Raw genomic sequence first — 13,340 nt, 5'->3', positions numbered from 1 at the left:
AGAGAACTTCAGTTTCAGTTTACTTTCATGCTCTAATAGTGTTGGGGTTTTTTCATATTCCAGTACTTCGGTGGATTCTGTTCACTACTTTTACTGTTAGTGGACTTGAGGACAGAAACTTTGCAACTGAGTCCTTACATAACCATTTGCATTCTGTTAGCAAATTGCTTCATTTAGCCTATGCTAGGAACTTAATAAGTAGCTGAAATGAAGTTGTGGATAATTGTTAGGATAAACAATATAATGTTAAATAATTTATGTTGTATTTCATGTTCTTTGCGTGATAGAGAAATTATTTTTCTTTAGATGAGCTCAGTGGCCTAAGTTGAAGTCTGATTGGTTTAGTCAGCTATCTTCAGTGGAATAGACTGCTTCTGAATTTCACAGTTGTGAGAGTTAACAGCTTGTTGTGAACCTGACAGTAGAAAATCAACTCCACAAAGTTATTTTACCCCTTTTCTTACTACATTCTGTTAATATTTTTGTCTAAAAATGTCCATAATGGTGCATAAATTGGTACATTTCAACCTGTTCAGTCTTCTCTTTTAAGTGTACTTTCTGATAGGAGATACATGAGAACACAGAACCAAAGTGCTGTAGCTGCCATGTTTGGCTTTTAGTCCCATCTCTAAGCTCTGAACCCTTCTGAAGATAGAACTAAGAACAAAATCTTCTCTGATAGCATTGTAATAGAAAGTAGATTTAATGTCTTGATAAATTCTGAATGTGCTTGATGATAGATTTCGACAAATGCAGTGCTCTGACTGCCTTTGGAGCAAAATGTATTAAATGCTTCATGCTGATGTTTCAGTTTAGTCAAGTGGCATATAATGTATTTATTGCTTAACATAGCTCTTACCATTTCTCATTTAAATTACTATTAAAATTAATGTTTAATAATTGAAGTAATAGTTACTTTTAATCATTAAAATTGTTATACTATGAACCAGTGACTTCCAGGGCACCTTCATACCCCAAAGTTCCCTCCGTAAGACTACAAATTTCTTAGCAGATCTTGTTTCTAGGACAGTGGGTGCAACACACTGTTCAAGAGAGTTCCTGTATGTCAGACATGAAACACTTTCTGGAAACCATCTAGTAATAAGTAACATGATCTCACCAAGAAAATTTGTTCTCTAGGTGTTGAAGAATGTCACATCATTAGTATTAAATCATCCTGTAGTTGAATACTTATCATATACAATCTTGTTGAATACTGTTCTTCCTGTCTTCTCCCTTCTCAAGCAGCTTACTATGGTTTTTGTACTTGTGAATCAATTAAAAGGGTTTCAAAGGATGTAGTGAGTTTGTTAATTGTAGTCTGATTCATGCTTGATTTAAATCTGCTGTTAGCAGAGAGCTGCCTGCCTCAGTTTCACCCTTTGCACTTTTATACAAAGACATTATATGTCTTAAATTTTTCCTGCAGTGATAACTGACTTCTGTCACGTAGATTAATAAATTCCCCTTTCTCAACCTTAAGTTCATTCAATGAAATCAAAACTTACCTGCTCACTGGACATTAAAAAACGCTGGCCTTTGCTTTAAATAAAACTTACATTTTCTTTGTCTTCAAGCCTATTTCTGTTTTGCAGAGAGTATATTTTGCATTAGTGTGTACTTATTCACAAATTGAGATAAGTTCATATTCAAAAAAGTCATGTCAAAATTATTCTGTCATGTGTTTACTGTAAGTTAAGGCGCATTGTGGTTGGGCTTAACTGTGATTTCTTAACCATATTAACATCACTGAAGATTTTTAGTAACTTCAAAAGTGGGCTGTATTTACACATGCACCAAGCCTTACTTCTAATTTCATTTTTTTTTAAAGAAAATATTATGGTCATGGATTACCGAGTCTGTGTCCAGACATATTCATCTCATAGGGAAGTTAATCAAGCCAGTGAAGATAAAAAGATTGTCTCCGTAGTAAGAAACTGTGCTTATTTACATGTAAACTGAATCTTTTTACATGGACTACCTGTGTGGACACTGTCTCTTTTCCTTTGTATTGGAATGCTTCCATAACTGATGCACTGTGCACTGTTCTGCAGGTAATTCTGAAATGTCAGTGGTCAGAATCTGTCAAGGAAACTCAAACCTGCCCCTTTATGGTTTTTCTTGAGTCTTAGCATTTTGAGACTTTATAGACTACAAGCAGTAGTCAAGCATGGAGTAAAAAATGCCTGTATGCTTAAACAGATTAAAATTTAACTTTTTCCATCATATTATCTTCACTGGTAACTGGTAACTTTGCAGGATTGTAACTTTTCAAGTGAGCTTCTTCTACAGCACCAAAAGGGTAAAATTGTCAAGTTTGTGAATACCAAACCTAAGGTAGGATTCCCCCTCACCTTTGTGAAAGGCAGATGTGACAATTCTCCTGAGGAATTGTGTTTGAAGCTATAGCGAAAGAAATGATTTACAGCTTATGTTGGATGAACATTGAAATACAAACCATTTAAAAGGAAATCCTTCCTCTGTTATCCTATAATTTTTATTCATTTTTCTAAAAACAGTGAATAATTTTGTTGGATTAATAGATGTTTTAGTTTAATATTTTAACCACAATAAGTATCTCTATCTCTGTTAAATGCAGCCTAGATAATGTTAGGACCAACCTGTATATGTTGAAAGCAAGCAAGTACACCAAAATTCTGTACATATTTTGTTAATTAATTGCAAGCTCAGTTTAAATATTTTGATTTTGATGAAATTAATGTAGTATAAAGTATCAGAAGCCTTCTGTCTAATAACAAATAATGTCTGTCATTATTTTCTCCTTGTTCTGGTAACAGTCATGTAATGCTTAGCCATTCTGAATTTTCGACCTCTGTGTCATTCACTCCAAAGTAAGAAATAGAAGGGGCCATTAAATATAAAGTTATGTAGAGCCAAGTAGCCACTTCAGAAATAAACCTTCACTGTTCATTTAGGGCACTGCTGTAGTTCATAAGCAGCATGCAATTTTGAAGGGAGATGTGAATGCTAAGTTTTTTAAAGTATTTCATGTAAAAAAGAGTTGTTTATGTCAGTATGTGGATATACACATCCCTTTTCAAGTTAATTTAAGTTGTGAAATCTTTAGAACACTAAAGTTTATTCAAGTAGGATCTTGTTTGCTCTTATTTACTAAACTTGCATTTCATTAGTAAACAGTTTACAGTTTTATCGCTTTCCATAAAATGGTTTAATTTAAAACTAGGTATGATTTAATTAGGAAAAAATATTTTTATACACATTATATTTTATATTTGACTAGCAAATATGTGTACTGTACTTTTCAACCAGCTGTTTTTAGAGCAATGTCATAATTCAAATTTCATAAAGAAGGGCTTTTTTGTGAAGTCAATAGTAAAAAATTGTGCAGTTTTTGTAACATCTACGCATTCCCAGGGTTCAGATTTTATTTACCTGCTCACTTGCAATCTGATGTTAAGAGAATTACAGGTTATGCCAGGTAATGTTTGTTTATGTAAAGCCTTCCTTATTTGCATTTGAGATTGTGTTTGAAATACTGTGCTTCGTTCTGAGCTAGTTATTACAGGAGCTGAGATATGGGAGCAGGGGAAACAAGGCAGTCAAGCTCTGACAGAAAAAGTGTTGGAATAAAACTCCTTTAGATGTTCTCTGTAAGAGAAGTTACAATTCCTTTGTGATTCTGGTAGTTCATTAGGCCTTTTATTGAACAAAGTAACCCATAATAGTTTATAGCTTCGATTTGAAATGCTGTCTAGATTATTTGTAAAATTATTTTTTTTTTCTCTCAGGCCTCATTAGAATCAGTCTTTAATGGTTAGACCATGTTGATTGCTCATATACATACTGAATTCAATCAGCCCACCAAAAGTTTTCATCCTCTGATATTTCTAATCAATGATTTTCCAAGAAAAATGTTTGTTTTTTCTTAATGTATCATCTTTATGCTTCTGCTGTTCTAGCAAGTAAGATAATTCTGTTTTCCATGTATTTTATACCTGTTGCATTCTAAGTTGGCAGTTCCAGCATAGGATTGCATTAGACTATTCCTATCTTCACGCCGTAGTCATTAACTAATACACCAAATAAGCACAATTGCAAAAATCAGTATTTAAAACTGAAGTTCATTTTTAGCCAATTCCTTACACTATATGACCTAGAATGACCTTCCAGTCATTCTTCTAACCCCCATCTTCTCCAGTATAATATTACATGTGTTGCTTTATCAAATGATATTGAAGTCTAGATAATTGCTGTAGCATTTCTTTACTAGAAAAGTATGTGACTATTCTGCGTCAACATACCTATAGTTCCTATACACATACTTAGAGATAAACCTATAGTACATTTTATTTCCTTTTTTATTTGTCTGCTTTAGCTCCTGAAAATGTCTTTACCTTATTATGGAAGGGCACATGTGTTCAGTTAGCCATTTTTTTAGACCAAATCCAACATATATATTGCATTGACTGTTCTCTCTTCATGAAGTGCTGCTTCCTGAATTGTTTTTTACCAGGCACCAAACAGTGCCCACATCCACTCCACGAGTGGCCAGTTTCTTCAGCAGAATGCTGTGGGAAACAGTGTCAAAGGCTTTACCAAAGTCCAGATAACAACATCTACAGTCTTTCCCTCATCCACCAGGTGGGGCACTTTGTCATAGATGGAAATCAGGTTGGTCAAGCTGGACCTGCCTTTCTAAAATCCATGCTGGCTGGGCCTGCCGTGTGATGGCACTCAAGATGATCTGCTCCATGACCTTCCCTGGCACCACGGTCAGGCTGGTCAGCCTGGATCCTTCTTCTGGCCCTTCTTGTAGATGGGTGTCACATTTCCCAACCTCTAGTCAATCGGGACCTCCCTACTTAGCCAGGACTGCTGGTAAGTGATGGAAAGTGGCTTGGTGAGCACTTACCCCAGCTCCCTCAGTACCCTTGAGTGGATCTCCTCTGACCCTGTGAACTTGTGTGTGTCTAAGTGGAAAAGAACTGGTCTTGCTATGAGACAGTGAAGGCATTAAGGCAGCTCAACCTTTTCCTCATCCCTTGTCACTGTGTTTTCCTCCCACATCCAGTAAAGGATGGAAAAATTCCTTAGCCCTCCTTTTGTTATTAATGTATCCATAGAAACATTTTTATTGTGTATTACAGCAATAGCCAGACTAAGTTCTATTTGGGCTTTGGCCCTTCTAGTTTTCCCCCTGCAGAACTTCTCGACATCGTTGTAGTCCTCCTGAGGTGTCTGCCCCTTCTTCCAAAGTTCCTGAGTTCCAGCCAAACCTCTTTGTTTAGCCAGACTGGTCTGCTTCCCCACCAGCTTGTCCTTTGGCACATTGGGACAGCCTGCCGTGTGCCTTTAAAATTTCCTTCTTGAAGAATGTCCAGCCTTCCTGACTGGACTCCTTTGCCTCTCAGTACTGCCTCCCAACGAACTCTCTCAACCAGTCTCCTAAAGGTGAAAGTCTACCCCTCTGGAAGTCTCAGTTAGTAGTTCTGCTGGCCCCCTTCCTTACTTGTCCAAGAAACAAAAACTCTTATCATTTTGTCATTTCTGTGCCTAAGATGGCCTCCAACGACTACATCACCCACGAGTCCTCTTTTTATGAACAGCGGGTCCAATGGGACATCTTCCCTGGTTGTCTCCTTCATCAAGCTGTGTCAGGAAGCTATGATCTTCCACAATCCAGGAACCTCCTGGACTGTTTCCCGTCTGCTGTATTGTATTTCCAGCAGATATCTGGTAAATTGAACTCTCCCATGAGAACGATTAGCAATTATGAGATGTCTCGCAGATTCTTATGGACTGTTCTGTCTGCTTTTTCTTCCTGGTTGGGTGGTCTATAACAGACTCCAAACAGAATATCTGCCTTGGCCTTTCCTCTGATTCTTTACCACAGACACTCCACCCTGTCATCACCATCATCATCTAGACAGTCAAAACACCTCCTAACATATGGGGCTACCCCACCACCTCTCCTTCCCTGCCTGTCCCTTCTGAACAGTTTACATCCATCCAGCACTCCAGTTGTGTGAGTCATCCACTATGTCTCTGTGATGGCAACTATGTCGTGGTTTTCCTGCTGTGCAATGGCTTCCAGCTCCTCCTGTATGTTGCCCACGCTGCATGCATTGGTGTAGATGCACTTCAGATATACTATTGATCTTGTCACCATTTTTTGATGAGAAGCTCTAATTTTGAAGATCTCCAGACCAGAGGACCTCACACGGTTCCTCAAACATTGGCGTGCTGCCCCAAGTCATATGTTTAGTGGGCCTGGTTAGTGAGATGACCCCACTACCTCTTTTTTGTTCTATTTTTACTTAAATATCTGGGAAAACTTTTTTTTTCTTAAGAAACATAACTTTTTCTGACTTAACTTGACTTTTCATACTATTCTTTTTATAGTTTTTGACCTCCAAGGCATAGCTTTCTTTTCTGACCTTTTTTCTTTTCCTTGTAGACTTCTTTTCATTCCAAGCATCTCTTGTGGCATAAATATTGCTGCTAATTTTTTAACCTTTTCTATTACAATTTTTTTTCTGGATGTAACTTCCATTTGCCATTTGAGAATGATATTGGTCTCTTATACATCCTGTCTCATGTCTGTGTGAATGTCTTCACAGCCTAGAAGACTGAGGAGCAATTCAGATCATGCTGAGATCAACACATAATGGGTGACCAGCTGAAGTTGTCGCTTGGGCTCTGTTAACTCAGTGTCACCTATGTGAGCACCTACACTGTGCTTTAACCACTGACACTTAACAGTCCTGGCTGCTGATTACAGGAGAAAATGATAAATTCAGCAAATGGTTCAAATCTTACAGGTGACTGTGCTATAGACAGTTGGATATAAGCAAGTGATATTGCCATTTCCTTTGAAGTGTTCCTACTGTGGTGCATAGTTAACTTTTGTGTTAGTTAACTTTTCCACACTAGTAGACAGTGCTCCATCATTCACTTGCATTGCTGTCACGTCGTCCCCTTTCTCCCAGCAGATCCTCACACAATTAGAAGTGTTACAAAACTGTAATCATTAATTTCTTAAAACATGAACTTAGAGTTGTCATTTTAATTTTCTGAAGTGTCATAGCTTTATGTATGAAACAATTTTCTGGATAACTGTAGCTGGTGAGATTTTATGCTGTGAGTGACTGATTACTTTGAGGGTAAATTTCAGATGAATTCTGTCAACAGTGATAAATTGCTCATTGTTTGTTGCAGTCTACCAGTCAAACTAAGTTAATGCAACTACAACGTCCTGCAATTTTTTTAAGGATACCAGTGGATGGTTTTTAGGTATTTTAAATTGTGACAAAGTCCTACCAGGATGAATTCCAATTTAGTTTTTCTAAACTAGTGAAATAAAAGCAAAATCAATGCAATATTTTAAAAGGTGAAGCTTATGTTCTTTTAGTAATCAGCTAGAGTTGCATTTAAATTATATGTTTTGTTCATTTTCTGATTACTGAGAATATATTCTACAAAAACTTACCTGAAGTGAGTATACAAGCAGTGTACAGAAAGTACGTTTAAACATCTGCTTTTATCAGTTTACTTTCATTTGATTGAACTTTATGAACTTCTAGAAATTATTTCCACTTTGGCCCTTCTGTTTTATGGGAAAAATCCTCTATCTTAAAAGTAATGCTGTCTTTTACATTAATTTGTAAACTTCACAGTCAAAACCATTCTTAGAGGATGTATATGTGTGTGTGTTTTTGTGTATATATATATATATAAAATTTTTTTTAATGTAATATACTTAAGGAACCAGTAAGAGCAAGGCAGCAAAGAAATGTCCAGGTCAGCAGAATATGGTATTTGTTTACCCTGCAGAAAAGGAATTGAAAGCATTTTATGGCTATTTAAGGATATTTATAGGAATAAATTGTAGGATTGCCGTATTCATCGAAGCAGTCTTTGTTACCTTCAGATCTCATGAATCAGAGTTCAACTGAGTCAGAAGTCATGTTAAATGAGAGTTTTATAAAACCATTTGTTGTTTTAACAGTCAATAGAAAGAAGATAAACCCTCCTTCTCAATTTACTTCTTGAATGTCAATGTTCTCACACGTTTACTTATACTTTTCTTACTTTCTGATAGGCATCTTTGCTAAGTAAGAGATACTTAATTTCAAGTTTTTGTTGTTAAAACAGACGTCAGCAGTGGTGCAGTGCAAGTTGATAGGACCATTTCTATATTTCTTGGGAATAGGCAGTCGTTTGTGGGAACTTTAGCAAATTTTAGAAGAATTTCTATAAAACTGTAGTTCTGTAGAATTTCTATAAAGTTATGGACTACGTAATTTGTAGTCCTAGATTTTTCTTGCTTTAGAGAAGGTTATATCTTTTTGCTATCTGTATAGAAATTTTACTTCAAACAATCTTAAGTGATAGAAATATTTTGTCAGGCAGTACTTTTGAGATGGTAGATGGTGTGTTCATTGTGGTTTACTTACTTGCTGTTTCTGTTCATGGTTTTTTCACCTCTTCTCATGGATTTTAACAACTTAGACTCCCTAAGGATTTACACCATTATACTAGAAGTGAATCCTGGGTTAAATCATTTTCCAGGTTTAAGACACTGCTGTATGTACTTAATAACCTCAAAGTTCTGTCACAGAGAGCAGTAGCTCAGTAAAGAGCACTGAATCTTGAGTGTATATCAGTCATGTGTCACTGAATGTAGCACATATGGTGAACTCGTCTTAGGATTTTCTGTTTACTGTAATTGACAGATAGCTGTGAGGAGTTTTATATGACAGTTTCTGAAAAATAATACCTTCTACAGCAAAAGTACAGAAATAGTAAAGGAAATATTAAAAGTGGTATGCCTTGAAGACCATAAGGTAAAATAAAAAAAGCAATAGAATCTTTACTTATCTTTTTTTTCAGTATATTTTTTACTGATTAGTGCTTATTTGTATTCTTTACTTTCATTCAGGTTTTATGTTTATTGCTATTACAATTTTGAGACTGAAAATTGTAACTGGAAAAAGTACTAAAAGTGAGAGAACAGTATACATAAAACCATAGGTGGATTGAACATGGTAGAAAGAATGCAAGAAACATGGGAGTAGATGTAAACATAAAACCAGATTACTTCATAATGATTTATTGCCTCAGTAATGTATATCTCTTTGAATAATTAAGGGTTTTTGTTGCTTTGGGTAGAGAACAGAGGAAACTTCAGCTACGGAAACCACAAAACATCTGCCTGCCTTTTCCAAACTTCATAATACATCAGTTGTCATCTTGCTTTTTATTGCTGCAAGGTTGTCCTCTTGCTTCCAAACTCTGTTAATATCCTGCATCTATATGGTTTCCATCCACACATCCTATTATTTTGTTGAATCCAGCATTTTAAATCAGTTTACCAAAAGCACCTCTATTGAAAAGAGGGGAAAGATTACACATGGCCATAGTTTCTCTGATCTATGCTAAAGGCATTTGATGTTTCTCAGTCTCTTGATCTGAGAGTATAAAGCAGCAAAAGCCCACGTTTCATAAGTTCACTGTATCAAGGAGGTGGCACTTGGTCATTTGTTGGAATAGTAATTACTGGATCCTTATTGAATATTCAGTATAAATGCTCAGCTATGAGAAAATTAGTTGTTTGGGCTTTCAGGCTGACTTTAAATGCCAAGTCAACTTCTTTTTTAAGCCCTGCTCCGAATAGTTTTCTGTAGCATTTCTTCTGATGTTGTATCAGTAAAACTTCTGAAATAAATTAAAACCTTGAATTCACTCCAAGGCTACTTGTTATATTTAATAAGTTGTATGTCCTTGGACAAGGAGAAGGAAAATTTTGACCAAAGCATGCATCTAGTCCTTTTTGTACTAATAAAAGCATCTTGACATCCTATTTTTAAATTACAGTATTCAGCGTATGTGCAGAGAATTTTTTTAATGTCTTGTTTATTGATTTATGCTATAATTTGCATATTGCAGTTTCTTTTTAAGTGGAACACACTAAATATTTTAACATTATGTGAACATTAAAGTATTTTCCTCATATGTGTATTCTACTAATACAAATACCCTGTGCTATATGAAAGACTATTAATTTTAAGGAAAAACAAATTGTCTTTGTTTTTGCTATAAATTAGCCTGTAATATCAGAACCAAGACTGAGATAACGAGGGAACAGATTTAATCTTACTCTGAAGTGATTAGATATTGGGAAACAGGGTACAGGGAAATGTTATACAGTGTGACATAAAATCTCATCCACTTTTTTAAGGGAGTTTTGTTGGTATTTAATTGTTCTCCAGCACTTACTTTTACCTCTCAATTATTATGTTGCCTGTCTTGAAACAGAGTACAGGAACAATATTTCGATAATGAAAGGCTGTCAGGTCTCACACAATCTCTTACATGTGCTATCCCTGTGATTTGCAGCAGCTTAAAATATTCTTTCTGAGTGTCCTGGTTCCAGTCAGGACAAGGTCAATTTTTGTAGTAGCCAGGAGCGGTCATGGCCAGGACCCAGAGGTTATTCTGTACCACCTCACCTCATAGCTGGGGGTGGGGAAGGGAGAAAGGGTTCCTTCTGACTGAGGGGTTCCTTCTGGCTGGGAGGAGCAGTGGGTAATGCTGGCTCCGAGCCAGAGAGAGCGGTTGGGGTGGCAGTGGCTGTGATTGGGTTGAGTTGAGCTCCACAGTGAGTATTTTTTGCATGTGAATCATTCTCTTTCTTCTGTACACTTTTGTTATTAGTATTGTTGCTGTTAGCTGTTTGTTTTCTTAACTCATTGCTGTTTCCATTAAATTGTTCTTATCTCAACTGGAGCACAGTTTGGAGAGTCTCAGTGGAAGCACCAAGCTGGGGAGCACCATTCCTAAACCATGACACTGAGTCTTTTTGCGTGGCTTAATGTTCCACTCATGTCATCAAAAGGAGAGAATCATGATGAATGAGCATTGAATAAACATGTCCAATATAAGAATTTTTATTTGAGTTGTAAATTGTTCTGTTTCCTGTTTTCCGTTGTTCTCAAGGGAATAGATGTTGTTTTAGTACAAGGATCAGTAGTGTCAGAACTCTTAGGAACTTGCATTTTTTCAGTTTCTAGTTTTACCTGACTTTTGTATCACATGCGCAGCATAAACTGAATTATTTTATTGTTCTAGTAATTGCACAACATGAAGCATTTAAAACCTTCTAAAGGTTCTCAGTAGCTGTTGTACTTTTCCCTGCACTGAACTCTGTGATACAGTTTTTAAATTATTTCCTTTTACAGATTCCTTACAGCCTTTCCTGGAAGCGTGCAGTAATGAATCCTTCTTCCAGACTTGTTCTGTATTGCTTCAAAGTTCTAAGCTGGATGTTCCAGTTTTGGAAAAGCTCTGTGTTATACTGCAAAAACTCTCCAGAATAAAGTAATTCTTTATTACCATTCTTCTGTTACTTATTGTTAGATCAGTAAACTTGGGGACTTGGACTCTCTGATGTTCAGTTTTACTGGATACTTGGTAGTAATCGCCTTTGAAAATTTAGAATGCAATGTGATTTGCATTCTAGTGTCATCAGTTTTCATTTCCTTCAAAAACTAAATTTGAAGTTTTGAGCCATTTAAGCCCTTTTGGAAATGTTAATCTTTTAAAAATATGTTCCCATTGCTTACTGATTATTGGTTTATTGTAACAGAGGTCATCAAACCAGTGGCAATGTGCTGCTGATCTCCATTAGTGCGTTGCTTAATGAGGTTGTTTCATTTATGAAAGTCGGTATCTAAACTGAGTAGTTTTTTACAGGAGACTTAAAACTGTTGACAAAACTGAGATTTTCATTTTTATAAGGAATAAAATTGAACTCTAGGAAAAAAAAGTTTTCCTATAAAACAGTCTAATATAAATCATAACTGACATTAGAAATACAGTAAAAGCAAAATTGGCTCAGAAATCCTAATTATTTTAAATTTTTTATTTATTGTCTCTGGAATCTTATTTCACATGAGTGAAAAACCCTGTTACAGTCTTTCCTTGAGCTTTCATTATACTACATCTACATACCACTACATACCAAAATGATAATTTTTGGTAATTTTTGCCAAGATTTTGCTTACAATACATTGATAACCTTCTACTTAGAAATATTGTATGCAACATAGAAGAATTATATGAAACTCCCAATATAGTGCACATTTTTCTTCATTAAAAATTAATTTACTATAGCGTCTTTAATGTTTAAATGAAACCTCTCAATTCTCAATTGACAGTTATTTTATTTCAAATCTTTTTCAGAAGCAATAAGAAGATGTTTGAATTGTTTGCTCTTCACCAAATGATTCAAGAGTTGCATAGGACTACAAATCCAGATCACACCTTCCTCTTTATAAACCTTAATTCAATTCTGCTGAATTTGGGATTGTTGAGGGGTAACTCTCTTGCCTCTAGTCTAAGCACAAGTCACTAGCACTATCTTTCGATCTAATAATTATTCTTTTTAATTTATACAACTGCCTATGTTACTTGAAATTTTTTTTTTTTACTGATTTTTATAAATAAATTAAGCAGAACCTCAGGATTGTATAATTGACTGTATTGTGTTGATTCTCATTGATAAAAGAGATTCTCATTCATAAAAAGGAAAATGAAAAATTGTGTAATATGCTAAGTGGGTTTCTTCAATACCTTTTAACAAAGTGAAATAATGCTGCTGTTCTGACTAACTCATGCAATCTAAGGAATTGGATCCTTTGAGTAAGCAGATCAGAAATACCACCTTACAGGTATGAGTCTTAGTTACCTTTGACTCTTCAGAAAATTGTATAAATTTTAGGGTTGATAAATAACAGACAGGTATCTTATCAAATTACCTTTTGAGATAATTACAGTTTTAATGATTAAAACCAGATTTTGATTTAACATAACTAGATGTATTGAATGAGAAATTTTGTTAGTTTCATTTCAGAATATCTTAGTGTTTGTATGATCATTTCCTGTGTTTAAGTGACATTTAGTATTTTATCCTGCTTTGTACAAATTTCTAGTGCAACTTTGGGTTGTAATGTCTCTGCAAATGTAAGTAAAAGCATTTCTTAAAATGCCTGGCAATAGTAATCCCTAATGTAAAATTATTGTATTTTATTGTTTCTGCTATGTTTTGTATTAATTTGCAATACAATTCTTGTAGTACCCACATTTCTTTTCTGAGTATGGATGTATTTTTTGTCTGCCACAGATCAGTGTTCAGAAGTTCTTATACTTTTTAAAAATACTTCTAAAAATTTAAATTAGTCTTCCATTTCTGATTTGTACTGTAATTACTGAAACTCTTTATTTGTAAAATTCAAAATGCAGTTAAAGCTTAAAGATCTGCTGTATTTCAGTCTTTGATTAACACTGACATCAGTATA

At 35.2% G+C, this 13,340-nt stretch overlaps 1 protein-coding gene across 2 annotated transcripts in view; it reads left to right on the top strand.

The window, feature by feature from the left end:
* The window catches only part of CCDC138 (coiled-coil domain containing 138), a 37,872-nt gene extending 24,631 nt beyond the window's left edge, over positions 1 to 13,241 (top strand). Inside the window, exons 14-15 of one of the 2 annotated variants that reach the window (XM_032680870.1) lie at positions 11,223 to 11,361; positions 12,226 to 13,241. In XM_032680870.1, the coding sequence (XP_032536761.1) occupies positions 11,223 to 11,361; positions 12,226 to 12,397 (311 nt within the window). In that variant the 3' untranslated portion in view covers positions 12,398 to 13,241. The remainder of the gene's footprint in view (positions 1 to 11,222; positions 11,362 to 12,225) is intronic. The other variant, XM_032680871.1, reaches the window with a different exon arrangement.
* Positions 13,242 to 13,340: the final 99 nt, after the last annotated feature.

This window comes from Chiroxiphia lanceolata, chromosome 2 (assembly GCF_009829145.1).
Source record: "Chiroxiphia lanceolata isolate bChiLan1 chromosome 2, bChiLan1.pri, whole genome shotgun sequence".
Classification (NCBI taxonomy): Eukaryota; Metazoa; Chordata; class Aves; order Passeriformes; family Pipridae; genus Chiroxiphia; species Chiroxiphia lanceolata.
Note: the sequence above shows the minus strand (reverse complement) of the source record. Positions and strands in the feature narration are given on the sequence as shown.